The sequence below is a fragment of the Artemia sp. Qi Xiang Cuo genome, unplaced genomic scaffold (assembly GCF_049724085.1).
Source record: "Artemia sp. Qi Xiang Cuo unplaced genomic scaffold, ASM4972408v1 HiC_scaffold_3025, whole genome shotgun sequence".
Taxonomy (NCBI): Eukaryota; Metazoa; Arthropoda; class Branchiopoda; order Anostraca; family Artemiidae; genus Artemia; species Artemia sp. Qi Xiang Cuo.
In genome coordinates, this window is record NW_028300420.1 from 991,676 (window position 1) to 1,011,766 (window position 20,091).

A 20,091-nucleotide genomic window follows, 5' to 3' on the forward strand; every position below is an offset into this window, starting at 1 on the left:
GTCATGAACGAATTAGTTCTACCTATGTTGGCTGGGAACATAGAAATTTTATACAAGTCATATATGGATTGTTGATTTATTAGTGGGATTGTTACTACTGCAAATAGTTGTTCGTTGATTTCCGTGATGTGAACCTTTAGTTTGGTATAATAATGAATTAAGTTTGCTACTTCTGGTTCTGTTGATAGATGTAGACCAAACCTTCGATGTGTGTTTATTTCATCTGGGATATTTTTAAGTTCGAAGGGTCCACCAGATCATATGGCAGGGTTCATCCAGTAAGAGCAAACAGTTCAAATTCAAATTTGCTAAAATCAGTTGCAAACTTAAGTAATGAGATTGTCACTATGTCTAGTGATCACATAGTAATGCTCGAATCAGAATTTCTGAGGTCTACTTCATTTCTTAAATAGTTCGTTATGCTATCTGTTTTTGAGATGTTCTTCGATATTGCCTCAATTTTGTCTCTCTGATAGTTGGCTAAATTGGCTGGTATTTCTTGGATATGTAAGGTCACGTTCGTGGCGGTATTTAGTTTCCCTACGTTTTCCCTTAGGAAATTCCAGTCTTCTTCATTTGATAGCCCAAATAAGTGTGAAGCCAACTCTCCTACGATGGGTATTAGACTAGCTGATCTTCGGTATTTTCTCTTTCGAAAAAAAACCTTGAAAATTCTCGTAGTGCTTTGCTTTAACTTTTATATTTCTGTATTGAAAAATTCAAATAGTGCTTGGAGTCTCTATCTATACAGTATTAAGAAAGATTGGTGAATTGATACTCTTAGGGCATTCTTCTCATTTAGTTCAGGTAACGATTCTACGTAGTTTTTGGCTGGTTTGTCGGCCATGGCCAATCTGGCACACGTGTATTTCCCGTCAATTGTCAAGCATTTGTCGTGTACGTATTTTTCTTTCCTTTTATTTTCAGAAAATATCCTTTTGTTATCCAAATGATATCCGAGAACAAATACAGTTTGAGCTTCGGTGTGTAATACTGGGAGTCTTGCACTTAAATTTATATACATTTTGCCGACGGAGAGGGTCTTTGTAAATGTTGGTGCTGTGGACCATTACCATTTCGTAAACGTCGATGGTTTTAAATGTATTATGGTAATTAATTTTCTTGGGATAGTTCATTGAGCTTGATTAACTCTGGACTTGCATTGGTGGTGGTATCCGTTAGCGAGGGCTGTATTTCCTCTGTTGTTGTCTTGAGTTTGGGGGTGGTTGTCGAGGTATTTTTCTTTCCTTGTGGCTTGTTGATATTTTTCTTTATTTCTTTTGGAGATACTTTCTTAGTAACGTTGCTCACCGTATGGTCTCGCCATATTTTCTTGAGGTATGTCCATATGCTTGGTAATTCATTTAGCATGGCGTAATTTCCATCATAGAGTTTATTTTTCTTGGAAGTTGTCAAGGAGGAACTTGTGGTATATTTTGTCGCAGTATGATCTCTTCTGAAACCGTCCACATTACTTAATGCTCTTCTCCTTCTGTTTTCTCTGTTCTTAGTTCCTAGAGCCTTATCGATCTCTGCCATTTTCTTGTCAAAGTCATCTATTAGGAATTTTTATTTTAGTCTAGGAATAATGGGGGGTAGATCTTTTTTATTCTCCTTATGGTGCATGTCTTTTGTTGCCTGCAAGCTCTTGTCCAATTTTAAGAATTGGAAAATAGAGTCCTTTAGTTTGTTAGTATTCTTTTTTAGTCTCATAGCTTGTTGAAACAGGGTTTCAAATGGTTTGGGATGCAATTTCATAAATATCTTCCAGGCATTTTGACTTGCAAGTAATTAATTCTCATGCTTGAAGATTATTCCATGATTTACGATATCTTGGGCTATAGTTTGGCCGACGAAGATTATCATTAAGTTTGTTAGCCATAGCCTTTTTTTGCTGTTTCTGGAATTAATTTTTCATTAAATACAATATTGGAGGACTTGTTATGGTAAATAATTGAATGAGAATTTAGATTTCTATTATATGGGATTTTCTTTTTTTTTTTATCGGGGAAGTTAACAAAGTGAATTTCAGGATCGTGATCATAGGATTCATCGATTGCTTATGGTAAACATACGGCTGATTCTTAGGCTGGGGGGGTAGTTATTTTAATTTATTTCAAACAGGAGTTTTTCTTTTAACGTGAAGGGTGTGTGGATTGATTTTAATTTGCATCGTGGTATGTTATTTCAATGGAGACGGTTTTCTTGATTTTTTGGTTGCTTTTGATTTCGATTCATAGGTTTTTATTCTTTTAAATATAATTTCTTTTCTTTTCGCTGTATATATTACGCTTTTTGGATTATATAGATATCGTTTGTAGTATTTTATTTCTTGGAGGGGGTCATGTTGACCTTGATATTTTACGCAATTTGGATTTCCCTCAATTTTTTAAACCAATTTTTGTTTTCTGAATTTTTCAAGAGGCAATAAATCGGTCTGACAAGGACCTTTAACATACCAGTACCGAACTATATATTGTTTTTAAGATTTTCTTATTTCATGTTGAATATAATGGAGGTACTTGCCCTTTCTGCCATTATATTTTACTCCCAATGTCCCTCTTTTGGGTCAATATTTGGGTGTGTTTGCTAAGCTTAGACCAAATTTATAGGTTTCAACGTCGTATTTCCTCAAGTCATAGTTGACGTTCCATTTTTTTGCGAAGACTTCTTCCCCTGATTTACTCACAATGATCATTGCCGTTGAGTATATGACATTTTCTTTTGCGTGATTTATAGTTTTGAATTCTGTATCAATAATTGATTTGGCCATTGTTCTGAAATGAAAGGTGGTTTCTATTGATCTTTGTCTAGTTAATTTTTTCAAGATTAGTTATAATCATGGTACACTCTAGGTCAAAGTCAAACTAACTTTTCAACGGTATTTTCTCATACAACGGGTACTTATTTTTTTGACGTCATTCAAGTAATCTAAAGCTCCAAATTAACTAATAATAAATATATATTTTGAATAGAAAACGAGGTAACTTCAGCTCGAAGTTGAACTACTTATTCACCGGTGCCACCTTGTACCTGGCTATTTGTGTATTCGAACGTAATTCGATTCCTTAAATTTCCGTACTCTACTTTAACGAGGTTGCGCTGGGTTTACAATGAGTTCCATATAGGCTTAAAGTATTGAAACTTTCGAGAAACTACCTTTTTTGTCAATATATTAACAATGTATTTAGACACTGTGACATTCACTCTAATTCATAGTTTTACAAATATTAATACACTACTGGTTTATTCATATAATGCATTTTTTTTTAATAACAATAATAATCGATTTACATAGACATAACGCTTCAGGTAATATTAGAGGGTTCTTTTATTATTCGTTTCAACGAGATTATTTATATATACAGTTTTTTCAAATGCTATTGGGTTTTAATTTCAATATGGATGCATCATCTGGCAGGGCCCCCTTTGAACTTGGAGATGTAAGTATATCGAGAAGTCGATAAATTTTCCATGAGGATACATTTGAGCTGAGAAACCTGAGTTCTAATACTATATTATTTTTTTCGCTTTCAGGTATATTTAAGTACATTAAATACACTAATAATTGGTTTGGGAGGTGCAGGCCCTCCAGTGTGGCCATTATGTCATTCCTTCACATATTTTGTCGAATGACTTTCCGGCACAACTGAGATAAAGACAATGGGTCATTTATTATTTTTAAGACTGAGAAATTTAAGTTTACGTTTGATTGGCAACAGCACAGTTGCTCGAGCACGATTACGTCTAAACCAGGGAATATTTTTCTTCCAAAATTTTCGTCTTCTTGGAAGAAATTCAGGGTTATTTTCCTTATGTCTTTATAATCCCTTTGGGTAACTTGAAAAATAGCGGATCCCGTAGAAGGGTTTTTCGGATTTAGATACGTGTTATTTACACAGTTGACGCATAAAGCCTTGAGAAATTTTTCACCTTTTAAGATGTGTCCTTAGTCTATTAGTATGGATAGAAATTTAATGGGCCAAGTTGTAGTTATGTTGTTATCATCTTGATCGTACCAAATATTGTCGGCGATATAATCAGACAACGATCTATATTTTGTTGTTGGGGTGTTTTGTATTAAAATTCGGAAGGCCAAGTTTGCACTTAGTCTAGTCTGCTCGAATATTTTTGTCATTACAAGTGCACTAAAGTTATCATGCACTAAGCTTGCCGTTAATTTTAGTATTATTCTTTGTGCAAAGATTGTCTTTTGAGACTTCAAAAGATAGTTTAGTTTTGGACACTCGATATTTTCTACTGTTCTGATAAGTTCCCATGGTTTTATTGAATTATCGACGATTTCTCATTTCCTTAATGAATCATTAATGTTGCCTACACTATGTCTTTTCTTAAGAATCCATGAGGTTACATTTTCTAGTCCACGATCATTTAATTGTTCATGGCTTGGATATCTCATCATGGTTACTTTTTTTCTTTAATTTATTCAAATAGATTTTAGGTTAATATAAGAAACGTATCATGTAATCACTCGTTTTACCGTTTCACTTAACCAGTAGCTGATGGTTACTTATGCGTATTATTTGCAAATATCATGTTATATAAAATTTAACAATGATTATAAAATAATTTTTTACTTATTAGTCATACATTTTCAAAATAATTACGTTAATTTATAGCAGTCTACATAATTATTATGCAATATTTGGGTACTTACAATTTGATGACTCTTGTTAATAAGTATAGCTGTTTAATTGACCTTTATAATTTATGGTGTTTAATTTTCACTGGTATCCTTGGGTTCCTTTTCTTGTTCGAGTTGTTCTCCGTAAGAAATACCTCTGCTGCCAAAATACGTGTCTTTTCCCCGAAATAATCAACCAGTTGAAAAACACGGAGCTTAGAGTACTTCCCTACGTATCGGAACATATCCACGTATCTGTAACATTTTTGTCACAGTAATTCTTATAATGGAAAGGGTAATGTAGGGTAATTCTTACGGGTCACTTTTTATAGAGGGATGAGTTGATTCTTTCATAAGAGCTCACAGGTTAGACCGTTATGATCAATGGGATAAAACGCATCAGAGGTCGCAGCAGTTGACCAGCGAGTCCCCACGTTGTAGGGTCACTTCGTTTAACTGTAATTTATAATCCCTTACTGTTCATCATTCACCTCTATAACTGGGTAGTAGTTTCTCATAGGTAGCTTGAGATCAATCTGGTGGAAGAGGGATAGTATACACCACTTCCACCGGACTATCCAAGGCTTCCCACGACTGAGGGTCCATCTATTTGTCAGTTATTTCTTTGTTATGTAATCGCTATTTGTATCCTTATAGTTGTTTATCATAGAGAGCCAGGGCCAAACGGGAACGGAAACGGGATGATATAACATTTTCCTGCCGTCTACTTCCCTCGTAGGGTCCACTTGCTAGCAGCCTGACGAAATGCATTGTAGTGCTTGTACCGATTCTTGTTGAAGTAAGTCCTTACGTATCAGAATAGTTGCCAGCTTCAGTTGTAGTGCTTGTCAGTACGATTTGCTAAATAGTTAGTGCTAATACAACGTCTCGTATCTCTATGTAGTCACTTTTTCTCAACAGAAGGTGAGAGTCAAGTGATTTGCACGGTGGGATAATGTACATCATCCAAATCATCGGCTCCAACATCCCATGTTCGGGGGTTCATTCGTTTTCATTATCGTGTATCGTGTGGATATTTGAGTTGTTCCCCCTATATCATTTTAGAAGTATTTCATTGGGCTATTCACTGACTTGTTTCATTTTCCTTTTATAAATTACAATTGTCATTTATGTCGACCTTTTATTAATTGCCGAGACTAAAAAAAATATTCATTATTACCATCCGAAGTTTAGAGATATTACTACTAATTTGTAGCTAAAAATCTCTTTTACATGGTTTTGAGTGGGCTTTCGAGCTTAAGTAGTTAAAGAAAGGGTGGTATTATATTATTCGCTAGTATATTTCAATTAATGCGATAACTGTCGATCAGTTTGAAGGAGCTCTTAGAATTTTCTTTTAGAATTTAATGTGAGCATTCGATTTCTATACTTGGTAAATCCTTATATACAACAATTTTTTTCTTAAGTATCTGTAGTTAACAAAGCAAATTTTTCTTTTTAACAATCTTTTTAAGCGTCCATAGTTATTTTGTATCTTGTCAACGTGAACAAATTTCATTAAGGCCGAAGTTTGAAAATATAGACTTATTTTTTTAAGGCTTTCAAAAATTAAGCTATTAAACTGTAACGCATTTCCATTTATCGTCATATTTTATTTAGCTTTGATTACTGCGACTAAAATACCTATTGATTTATATTCTTCAGCTTTGTCCATGATTAATTAAAGAGAGTTAATTTATTTTATATTGAAGGCGGTTCTTCCTTAACTTCTTATTCTAATAGCTATTGTTTAAGTTTAAGAACCGAATGGAGAGTTATGTATTGATATTTACTCAAATAATATCTTTAGAATATGTAGGAATAAACTCTTTATTTCAGCGTATTTTTGAATCATGCTTAATTGGTGGAATACAAAGGCTTGTTAGTCGAGATTAAGTCTTCCCGTTCAAATGAGTTAAAAGGAAAACACATTCACTTTTAAGGTGTTGACTCATTCTTCTCCCGTGGCGGAGTTATCGCCACGTGGCAGAGGTATTTATTATCAAGCGCGGTATTACCTAAAAGTTTTGTCGTTTGTCATAAGGCATTTAAATTTAATTCCCTTGTATTTCCTAAATGAAAATTAAAGTATATTTACGTTTTGTAGTGAACTCATTGGCTGGTTGAAACCAGTTTAGCCTAATTTGGATGTAATAATTTACCACAAGATGTAATCCTTTTGTTATAAAGTCTTTGGAGATGCGACTAAAAGATTAGGGGAATCAAATCTAAACCCGTCGTTTAAGACTGGTTTGTTTTGAATTTTTTTGAAAGCAAAATCATTACGTACAATTATACTGTCTTAAACGACGGTTTGACAACATCGCAGAATGAAGTATTTTTAATCATAACCCTACTGGGTTGCTGTTGGGCACATCTCGTCCCTATACTGGGGGCGGGTAGACGGGAATTGGGGCGTTGGCTCGGTTCTCGCCTCACATGCGTGAATAGTTACGTTTTTGTCGTTTGTTTTCTTTATATAGTCAACATCTAATACGTTCCACCATTTTTCTTCTGTGGCAGAGATCATGCCACATGGCAGAGGTATGATATTACCTAAAATTTTGCGGGGATTTGTTTATGCTAATTGGATGGGTGTCTGGACTAAGATATAAGAATTTATTTACTTTATATTATTTTGATATAATTTCTTATTAAGGCTATTACTCGTTAAGGTTAGCGTGAACTATTTTTGTTTCCGTACAACTCAGAATTCTAAGGTTATTAAACCTTATTGTTTTATCCGTCTCAGTATTGCATACTGAAATAGGGTTTTTCAAGCATGCTTCTGAATAACAACGAATATGAACTTTGGGCCGTTGTTATTACTTTACGGTACTAGGATCCTGTTCACCTATTCATAAAATTTATGGCTCCCACTTTCGTTTGACTAGATTAAAAATTATCCTTGACTCCTTTTATACTTCATATAAATGTTCATCTTTATTTTATTGATTTTAGTTCAAATCTGTATTTGCCTTAGTGAACACATATTTTTTGATACATATTCTTAAATAGCGATGCATTCTGTAAAGCTTGACTTTGTGAATAATATGTCTTGTTAGATTATGTTACATTTCTTATCTTGGGGAATAAAGTATAGAAAGGATCGATGGTGACTAGTTTATAAGGTTAGTAAAAACCATTAAATACTGTGTTTCTTATTATGTAAGCATTTATGAATTATGATAATTTCGGGAGAATTTTCTTATTTTTACAGCAATTGGTTGGTTTGTGATTAGTCTTGGTTACTAGTCTATACTTTGGCAGTCCTATACTAGTTCATTTTTTTTACTCGTATTTTCTCAGGGTAGCTTCTTGTTATTCTAGTTGCGCGGTTTTATTTTTTATCGTTACCATTCGTTTTAAGGTAATTTCAGCTAAGATTATTGATACAATTGCCAGGGTTTTTGATGATTATTTTGCTCATTGTCTAGCGGCTGTAAACGCTCTGATGTTTTTACTAACTATGGTAAAACTAATGTGTCAGTTAGCTAATCGTTAGTTACAATTTTTAATCTATGGTGCAACAATCTTTATCAGCAAAAATACTTTCTCTATAGTTTGCCATCAAAAGTCGAAAAATTAATCAATATTTGTTCCTTTTTTTTGCATTAGTTCTGTCTTACTTGTGACTTCCAGATACGATGTTTTAGAACTTTGTTAGCTATTTCCATGTATTTTTGACTTATGGAAGGTACCTAATCTTTGTCTCTCAAGACTGTCTTAATCTGCGCGAGTGACATGTGATTAGTCTTAGGTTTACGGGGACAGTTTATCGAAGAATTCCTATTTATGTGTGCTTGTCACACTTGATCTTACAAGATATGTGTAATTAGATTTGAATTATGGCACGTAGGAAATTCAGCTAACCGAATGGGTAATACGAGACTGAGACCAAAAGAAACTGCTCATTTTCAGGTCTTCTCATGCTTTACGCATTCCTGGGGCTTATTTTTATAAGTTTAGTATATTATACTGCCCTCGAGGTTTTGTTTATATTTACGAACTTATCTCTTATGTTAGGTTTATATCGTATTTCTATAGGTTGAAACTTACGTGCAAAGATTAGTATTTTTAAATTCTACAATTTTGATTTATTTTTCACGTTCAGGGTTATTGATTTTTTTTGTTTTGCGTCAATTCTCTAGCGCTTATTCTTCTTTTGAAACAGTATATTATACTTATTTTATGTATTTTGGCTTATGCCACGCTAAAATATAATCGAAATATAATCAAGTATCAATATATAAGTAAAAATATATCGAAGATATCATTATTTGAGACCGAACGATATTTTCCAATCATCTCATATTTATAGGGGCCAATTTTTTCGCCATCGGGCTTAGCGTTTTGTTTTTTTTATTCTTGGTATTCAAGGATCATTTTAGCACGTTGATTAATTTATTCTTATTATCTTGGTTTTCAAGCAAAAGGACTGTTTGTTATACGAATCCATGTAGCTTAGAGTAAACCATGGTATATGGGTTAATTATTTTTATTATAAGCAATGAAAAAGGGAAAGCGTTTTAATTCGAGAACAATATGCTTAGGTGCCTAAGCTGTCATAAATCTTTGTTATTTCGACAGTATTTGGAAGTTACGGGCCTTGATTTATTTTCGTATCGACGTTTTACATGGGGTCAATTTAGGAGAGATGTTGACTTTTATTTGAAAGAATACTTCTGGTTACAATTTGCACGAAAGCCCTTTTTTGCATTTCATTGTGAGAATCGGTTGCTAAGAATTAGCATTTTACATAGAGCTGCATTAACTGCATAGGCAACTTATAACTCTTAGAGAACTGATATCAATTTGGTAGAAATTGCGAAAGGAGATTTTTTGTCTCGCTTTGTAATTCGCAAAAGTCTATAAATAATTAGGTTTATTTTGAATGGTAAAACAATGCCTCCGATTCTCACTTACTGTTTTAATTTTCTTTCCATTTTACTAATAAGGACGATTTTTTGATAATTTAATCTTTTTGTCATCACACATCTTGAGTATGGATTAATGATTCATGTACGTTATTAAGGAAAAGATATATGATCTTACTTAAAATTAATTTGACTTGGGGAAAATTTTTTGCGAAATTCTTGAGTTCATCTACATGCATATGGATCATGTCTCACTAAGGAACGTTGTTATAATTAATGCGATAACAACTTGTACATATTTATTTTGCAGAATATGTACAATAGGTTGTCGAGTATTTTATAAATTTTACAGCGAGTTGTGATTGCTACTCCGGGTCATTTTTTCTCGTGATTAAATTTGAACTTCTTTATTATTTGTTGAAATAATATCATTTTTGTTGATCTTAGGGTTAAAGTTTTTTGTTAGTCTTGCTTTGAGAAGCGTTTATTAAATATTTAAGTAACTAATACTGCGTTTTATATGCTTTCTTATCGTGCTGATAATAATAATAATGAGATATTTCTAGAATAAGGTTTAACTTTGGCCTTTTGCCTAGACGCGTATTCAATGTTTCCAATGCTGTAATAATAAGGGTTCCAAATATGTCTTACGATGGATGATAATTCTCATCATGGTTAAGATAGACCTCCATTATAAGTCACATTTAGAACATTCTGGAATTTTGCGTTCGATTATATTGTTGGCATGCGGTTTTTTGAATTTATATAAGATATCCCATAAAATTAATTTCAGAAGAAGTAGGATTGATCCTAAAGGAACCCTCAGTATTTTGAACCTCGAAATACAAAAAAAAATCAAGCCTTTCGAGGCTCGAAACACCAAAAGCCTCCTCGGATCTGCATTTGAATACTTATTTTCATGCACTAAATACAATTATGTTCCAAGTGGTCCTCTATGGACCTTAGTGCATAGTGGACGCTAGTGGTCCTCATGTTTACCTACTTCGGGGGCTACCAAGGATTGGCAAAGCTAGGACGGCTTTCTGCTACATTTTCTCTTCTATGGTTGAATTTATAATATATTTTTTTTTTTATAATTTGGGAAATACAATATTCTGGTCAGCAGAAATGTAGGTACTCTAGTTTAACGAGTTTGCGCTCGAATTGTTAGTTTATTCGCTATATCTTATCGCTAAACGCTATATCCTAAAAGGTGCACCCTTTTTACTATATTAAACTTGTAAAAAAAATTTTTTTTTTTAAACGAGAAAGTGATTTTTACCTCCTTTTTTTAGTTCAATTAATTCCCATGATTGATATTCCTTAGTTTCTAATGGGAAGCGGAATACTTACTTGTCGATCAAAATAGAAGAAAATATGCCTTAGCAAATCCACAGGACCTTAAGGAATGCGTAGCATTCAAAAACCTAGTATTTCAACTAACCCTGCCTATTTATAACGTAAAACCTGGATCCTGTATGTTAGATATATTTTTAAAAGAGACTCAACAAGAAGAAATTCCCAATTCATGCAAAGCGCTAGTAGGCAGTACTAAACGAGAAATATTTATTCATCTTAGAAATGACCTGTGGCTATTTTCTGTTCAAAAAGAAACAGTTGGGACTATTTAATGTTACAATAACACAGTAAGAATCGATCCAAGCTACAGAACTGAAATACTGTTACAAGACGTGGGAACCATAACCATAAAACAAGGGTGCCGACTAGTAGCCAAAGAAGCCACGGTACAAACACCACCGCTAACCACAACCTCAAATATAATAAGCCCCAAGGTGACCAATTTCAAACCAGTCAATTTATCGCATACCATTCCTAATATAGAAAACGAAGAAGTAAAAGACACAATATGGTCAAAAATAGAGAATGTCAAGGGAACCTTACCACTAACAAAATTAAGAGAAGCCTTAGACTCTCAGATTCCCCTATTTACTAATGAAGACCAAAGATTGACGTATGTAGAAAGTAGATACGGACTATTCTCAATAAATTTTTGGTGGAATATCCTCCTGACGGTAGGATTCGTATTCATGATCTCTCTGACTATAAGAATGTTATTGACCCTGAATTACGGAAAAATTATGATAACCCGTAGAAAAAGGGCAAAGACAGATCACATCGAATCGAGTGAGATGCAAAACCTAAACCCAGAAATCCCTGATAACCCTTAAGCAAAAAAAGTAAGGGAGGATATGATCGAACGAATGAAAGTTGAGGTCCTCATTCGTGCCATGTCCAGTCCCAAATTTCTACTTATTGTTTGTGTAAACCCATGCAGCTGAAATAATGTATTTCTTAAGCAGCGTGGATGTGTGTAAACAGTAAGGACTTAAAAATTTATAGTAAATCTAGACCTCTCTTACAACAATTTAGTCTACCTCGGATATAGGCCTATAATTGAAAATTAATGCTAAAAAAGATCAATTCTGAATAACATTTAAAAATGTATTGAATATTGAACAAGTGCTAAATGCACATATATACATGCAAACATATAATCACCAAATCTTAAAAATCTTATATAGTGTTATTTTTCGTAGAGACAATCATTTTTCTTATGATTACCTAGATTATCTCGTAGTAACCTAGTACTGCTGCAATATTCATGTAAAAGCAGGAAGATTGCTTTCATTCATCTTATCTTGGAGTTTAACCGTAACCATATTAAATTGCTGTTATTCGTATGACTATTCACAACTATTATTTCAAACAATTGTCCCCGTATAATATCGTATGAATTGTGTATTATTGCTATATATGTTTTAACTTATGTCATTATAAAGAGCATATGATTCCGCCCAGATATTTATATTCCAGGAAGCAGAGTAATCAGTGCAAATTAACTATTGGTGTACCAGCACGCAACACGGATACAACCCAGTAGCATCTACTCTGATCATTCGTCAACCACCGATAAGTGCTCACCAAGGAAACCCCTGAAGACAATACCCTGATGACAATCCAAGTCACCCAAGCCTAGTACCAGGTAACACCACTCCAAAACAAAATCAACAAACCAAGAACCCCATACATGGGTACATACCTGAATTAATGATTACCTAGAGAACCACCCCGACCTAATCGTCGTAAAACTGCATAAAATCCGTCGATAACTATCTTTAGATGGCAAGGTCCCAAACATTAAATCCTAAGGACCAAGAATAACCCTGGAGTCAATCCCTCAAAGATTGTATATCTTAAGCCTCAAATCAAAGACAATATGTTAAACCAAGATCCCAAGCTTAAGATGTCACGAAACCAAACTATCCTCCATGAAAATTAGAACCAATTATAATCGGTTTTGCGTTAAATATAGACTCTACGTGAAATTTCCAAAAATAAAGTGTTAGAGAAGAGACCAAACAATGTTATCTTAGTCAAAATACCAGTGATTTTGCCGTCTATGATTATTTATCATTATACAAGAATAATAGACTATGAGTCAGACATAGAACATATATAAAATTCTATTTCGACCATAGATACCCCTACACGCACAAAATAAAAGAAGGACTAAATGTAAGCAATTTACGAAAAACACACACTGTATGAGTATTAGATTTTCCCGAGGATAAAAGTGCCAATAAAGCGATACCCAGCCCAGGGATCAAGATACCTGTTTCATCTAATCAATTCTCCAAGTGTGATGTACCCAGGAAACTGTTCAACAAACCTAAGACATCAACCCCTCGTAATTGACGTAGCAAACAACGCTGGGACAATTTTGTGCAAGTAGTCATATGTATGAACAACATAAACGCTTATCCCAAGGAATTTCGCTGCATTTGTTTGTTGTGTGTCCCAGTTTGAGACACTTTTGTCACTAGATAAACTTTCGCCTGTTCGCCTTGTTTGTTATGATGTACCCGAATAGTACTACCTTGTCTGTTATATTAATTTTTTCTTTAATTCTACACATTACCTATTTAATTGTTTAGATTAAATTAGAGTCGGTATTACCAAGTTTTGTTTAATATTCAACAAGGTGAGTGGTTAACGACAGCTCTGAGATACATTCGATAATATACTCACTCTGGCGTTAGTTGAGGAGCGTGAAAACTCAGCTTTGTGTAATTGATGGTTTTGTATTAAATTGATATGAGCTTCGTTTTATAGATAGCAGATATTGTTGGTTTAGTCTTGTATTTTATGATTCCTTATCTTTTACATCTATAAGCGAAGATCAATCAATTTTAATTTATAGAGATAAAAGTGATCTAAACTATTCTAAAATTTAAAAAAGGATTTGATTAATCTTGTGCATATAATATGTTGTATATTTAAAATTTTTGATGTCCTGGCCCAATTGTTTTTACTTTGTCGTATGGGATGTTTTGTGTAGGGTCGGGCTCGTGGGGAGATTTTTTTCCTTTTTTTGGATATGAGCTACATGACATATTGAAATCAATTATTAGTTGGCTGTATCTTCTACCATCAACTACTCCTTTTACTATTTTACGGCTGTTAAATCAATTTTGATATGGGATAGTTTTCGCGGTCCAAGGTAATTTTGTTATTAATTTGGTATACGTACGGAGTATGGCTTTTGGGTGCTGGTTGTAATTGGCGTGATTTATAACCATTATAAGTTCAACGTTTAAGGATATTTGATAACTCAATAAAAGGCTACTATGAGTAGAACATCCACTCGGCCCCCGGACTTGAGTATAACCACCCACTCAAAAGAATTAACAACCACACTCGGGCCCTGCGGAGTGGTTTTAGAATGTGGGTTTTGGTACATTACTGATACATCTAGAATAATGGCTCAACATAAATAGTATTGTAACTGTACTAAAAGTTATCTGCTTTAACTAATAGTACAGATAATTCTATAATAGTATTATTTTTAGTACTAATCGTCCAATTCGTCATCACAATCATTTAAATTTAAAAAAATAATTAATTGAATATATATTTTAATTTTAATTACTTTTTAAAGAATAACAAATTAAGTACTCTTAAAACTTGATTTAGTAAAAATCATATTCATTCAAATTCAGTATAAATCGAAAAATTATAACTAATACGAAAAAACAGTGAAAAATTTCATATAAGCCAGCTAATATAAATGTAATTATAGTTTTTCATTTTAAACTGGGATTGTAATAGAGAAAAAACAATATATTAATAAAAATATTTAGTTATATATAATAATATGATCTGAAAGTTGAGAATGAAAAGAATAAGACTAATGTTTCAAAAATAAAAGTTGTGTTTGCGAATCTGGTGGGGTACGCTAGATTTGTCAGCATGCACAAGATTTTGGTTTATATAAAAAAAATCAAAAGATTTTTTTATAATTTATTATCAGTTAATAAGAAATGAATTTGTGATAACATATTGTACTTTAGACCATCATCCTATAAAAAATTTGATAATATTAAAAAATCAGACATCTATATGTAATACACACCTTTAAATATATAAAAAATATCAATTAAATCTGTTTTAAAATGAATATAAATAGAAGACAGTAATTTATTTATCGCATAATAACTATTTAAAATAATTTCTCTATTTAACTAGACGACATATTTTTTTATATATTTATGTTTGAAATTTATGTATTTAAAAGAACTTAACCTTTTTTATATGTCTAGTTATATTTGCACATTTATATAATTAATTACAGTAGAATTATCTCGCAACTTTTACAATTAAAAATAGAAACAAACATTAAGCTAACCTTCGGAAATTAATAATTAACTTGATTTATTTTCAGACAACAATTACACTATTAATTTATGGGTAATGTAATATCTTTAGTTCCAATATTTTTTATTTAGCCGTACTTATCCTAAATCAAATCTTTTTTTTACATAAATTTATTAGAATTATTTTAAAATGTTGTATAAATAGTTTGTTTTATTAAAAAGATACATTTGACCATTAGATTTAAAATACATGCCTTTTGTTGGCAATTTTCAATACAACGTTATTTAAATATATGTTTTTTGACATATGTTAAAATTTACTTATTGAATGATATTTTTTGTAGCAGCTTAAATTTATTTGCGTCATAAACTTTGTTATATTGTTTTTATTTTTGTGAGCTTGCTTTGTTTTATAAAAATTTCATATTTAATTTTATTCAATGATTATTTTATGTCTTTTTATTACTCCATAGATCTATGAATATTAAACGACTAGATGAAATTGACATGTGTTAATTTTATTTAATTCAAACCAGGAATTGGAGCTGTGCAGTTGTTGGGTTTGACAATAAAAGAAAAAAATAAGCACAGAGTCTTGTAGGACAGAGGTTATAAAACCGAGACTAATCTTTATATAAAGTTAACAATTATATTATTAGTCGATATAAATTTTTTAATCTAAAATGTATTGTTATAATCACTTTTTATTTAAAACTTTTATAATAAACCTATATGGGTTCATTATTATGTATGTCATAATAGAATAAAAGGATTAAAATCATATTAATAAGCGGCCAGCAACAAGATCTCGGTATCGTTTAAGTAGACACTGTCTGTGTATTTAAGATAACAATATCGCGTGCGGTTTCGTTTAAGTTGTTATAAATTTATGTTTTCCTTTAAACTTTTAAATTCAGAATTTTGTCAATGTTGCTTATTGTATCTCATATTTGTTTCTGGCCTATCAGCTGGTAATCTATGTTGCTATTAATATTAATAGTCTATTTTGCAGTGACGTTTATAAAATTAAATTAGAGGTTAGTTGTATATGTTAACTGGTTGATTTTTGCAGCAATTTTTTCCCTCTTTTAGGTATTTGATAGTCGTCACGTTGATACAGTGCAGTGACTGTTTGGAGCCATTTGTACCCACTTTCAAACCACCACACATGGCTGTAGTATTCTGTCAGATTTTAGGCTTGTTACCACTGCTTATAATCAAGTTTAGTATTGCATGATCGGATTATTAACTCTAATCTCGGAGGATTTATTATATGTTAAATAACTGTTAAACGTTATATTAGAGTTGAATATAAATAATTTGAATAAATTATATTTAATTTAAAAATTTTACATATTAATGTTTTACAATCCGATTTTTATTTTAATATATTTAAGATTCTCGTTTGTTACTTAAATAAGAAATAGTACTAATAAAAAAGATGGACCAAGTTCTCCCAAGGCAAATTTTATTTTTCATGAGTGAAAAACTTTTCGAATTCCTTCAGCTTCCAGCTTTTGTACACGGGGTAAAAGTCAAGTGTACTCTTTTTTCGGCATAATACCTGGGCATGACGATTCCTGATATTCTTTGTATTATTGACTAAACCAATATAATAACTCTATTTCATAATTCTATTTGCATCTCGTGTAGATTATTAATCAATACACATAATATACGTCAAATACTAAACACATTGACGTTTGACTTTCTGAGATGATGTAACACTTATCTTTATATATAATATGTATACTCGGCTGCTTACAGAGTTGCCAATAAAGTCAATGACTACTCCCCATTTTTGGACAATGTCGTCACGCTCTTAGTGGGAATATTAGTGACTAGTTCGGATTCAGTATTCAAGTTAAATGTGGAGGTAATATTGTTATCTGTATTTCAGTAAGTTGTATTATATGATAAAAAATAATTTTCTAATATCACATTTAAAAATTCAACCATATTGTGTCCTGTGTACGCACTCGTTTAACTACTCGATACCCGTTCAATCCCGCGCATCGGTCCTATTGGGTTAATTTTATATTTCTTTACGCTTATAGTACTTTTTGTAATCTTAGATCCAATTATATTACCTTTGACGCCCAGGGTTCTTCATTTTGCACAAATTTAAAAAATCTACTTTTTCTCTTCCTTTTGTAAGAAACGTTATGTGTCTGTGGCGTATGACGGTTAAACCACCTCAATCTACCTGTGGAACTTAAGACAGTGTAACTCAGTACAAGATCTACAATATCCTTTTAAACCTTGTGTGGCTGCTGCTATACTGTGCATTTCGGTAGAGGGTGTCTTTGGATGTAGATCAAAAGGTCTATAGGTTCAATAACCCCCCAAACAGTTATTAGAGTGTCTTCGCTTATAATGTACATGACAAAACTCTCGAGAATTTTATGTAAAATCAGGCAGACGTTAAAATTTATTTTTTCATTCAGAATGCGCACGAAAACATTATCTATTTTCACAATATTTTGTAAAGAATAATAGTCACAGGGACTATTTTTTTAGTCATTTATACTTAACTGTTATACAAAGGAATAAACATTCTCTATTTTTTAAATTAGTCTACGCATTATTTTAATAATTACACTACAACACGCTTTACCGGGATTACCAAGATCAATAATCGGTCATATTATTTTACAATATCGCATTTCAGAGTTGGTGTGGGAAAGTGTTTCTATGTAGAATATAATGTTGAATAATTGTTATTTCTAAAAATAACAGAGGTTTAATTTACAAATAAAAAATTAAAATAATACCCTGTTAGAACCTACTGCTCGGATGCCCCCGCCAGGCCGGAGACATCCAGAGGGTGGTTAACTATAAACAATTTGGAAATTGGGTTTGTATTTTGGGTTCGATGCGAATATTTCCAGATTACAGTTAATCGCATGGACTGAAAAGATTTGAGAATATTAGTGCAGGCGCCGCTGGTTTCTAGTTAAGAACGTTTAAGAAAACGTTTGGTTTTTGACTGGTTATGACATTTCAAAAAACGCTTAAGTAGACAATTTTTTTAGGTGGTGAGACTTAACACTTTTTATACGTTATACTTGATCGTTTGACAATCGATTTATTATCTTTCTCTTTTTTTAATAATTTAGTCATTTATCATAATTTGATTACTATGATGGAGATTCTTGATAGGTCGATTTAGAGTGTATAAAGTTCCAGATTAAAGTTAGATTCTTTTTAGATGAAATTTTTTTTTAGATGTTGATTTCACTAAGGCTCTACTTACAATAATATATATGCATTTATTATATGTTATATTTTCAAAAGTATCATATTTTTTCTAACTAAATTAGATTTTGAATTTTTTAATTAAATTGGCGGTTTTTTTTTATCTTTTATAACTGAATTTTTTTTGTATTTATTTTTTTTTCTATTTTTTTTTTTTTTTTTTGTTAATCGAGTTCTGTTAAACATAATTTCGATAATTTAATGATTATTTAATTTAAATAAAATATGTTACTTTTTAAATTATTTGCGAATTTTTTGTAACAAGAAAGTCTCTGTCGTATGGTCGACTGGACAAAAGATTAGCCTGGATATCTCTATAAGATATGAAAATCTAAAGACTCAATTTCAAGATTCCACAACAATAAATCCAGTAGATTGTAACTAGGTCGGACGGTCATACACCAAATGATAACCGTAGTTCGCTTATATTATACTCTGGAATTTCGAAATAGTTACTATCTTGTTTTTAAATTACAAGTGAAAACCAAACCCGTACGCTAAGGTATCAGCGACCATCAAAAAGGGACAAATTAGTACATGCATAGGGGCTTCAGTGTGTTTTGCTAACAATCAGCTGTTACGAACGGCCAGGCAATGTCCTGATTGTAAGGTTTTTCCGCTTATGACCTAACGAAACAGGAGGAACTCGGTATTGGAAAACGGTATAGGCGTAAACTATTATTACTATATCATCACCGTCTCGGTGGGGTTATGATTCGGCGGTTCGGTCGTCAAGTTTTATGTTCCCTTTGCCTTTTCGACTATTGAGCCTGAGAAAAAATCTTTTTAGACTCTGTTGTGTCTTTCCGCCTACTGGTTAGTCTGCTCTTAAGCTAAACGAAAAAAAGCTTAACACGGTTATTTTGGTTCGACATCATCAACGCGAGCGGTTTCGGTGACCGTGAGAGGGTCTCTGTGTCAGTGCTTTACACAGGCGAGGATACAGCTGCGGACTTGGGTGCGGAGGTCATGATAGCAATCATAACAATTTCCTCCCTCCTGGGTTTAAGCAATGTATTTTACTAGGTACGGGAGAAAATAATAATATATACCAACGTCCAGGTGTTGGGTTCAGAGGCCCGTAGTGACAAGCCCATACGTTCTTGAATGATGCGTGTGAACATCTCACGTTAGAAAGGATTGTGACTTCCTTCAGTGTGCTATGGTTTACTCTTAGTTACTTAAGTAATGTCTAAGATGACTAGGGCCAAGAGTGTTTAAAATTACTGAAATAACACAAGTTGAGTATATGTAGGCGATATGAATATAGGATAGTTAATGTTACACGATTTATGACGTTCTCATTGCTAATTTTGGAGACGTGACTAGTAATGGGTCGATCATTAGGGCAGAGATACACCAGCACAGGATTGTCAGGATGTGGGTGGAAGTAAGTTGGTCACTTAGGACAAGAAACGACCCCCGGTTCAGAAGTATTACTAAAACTACTATGAAATAGTTCGAATCCCAAATCTTTGCCGTATCTGACCATAGAGTAAAATTTGTTTTTTCTTAGAAATATATACCCCAGATGGAGCATCTGTTTTATTGCAATCACACCAATCACCCGATTGAATGTCTGGCCTCTTTTTGCTGAGACGTATTGTAGTATATTTGTCGATGAATTATGATTTCA

General features: G+C 32.6%; 1 protein-coding gene across 1 annotated transcript in view; it reads left to right on the plus strand.

The window, feature by feature from the left end:
* Positions 1-19,786: 19,786 nt before the first annotated feature.
* LOC148938687 (uncharacterized) overlaps positions 19,787-20,091 on the plus strand; it is a 45,063-nt gene continuing 44,758 nt past the window's right edge. The window contains exon 1 of the mRNA XM_089107615.1: positions 19,787-19,845. Within this exon, the coding sequence (XP_088963741.1) occupies positions 19,787-19,845 (59 nt within the window). The remainder of the gene's footprint in view (positions 19,846-20,091) is intronic.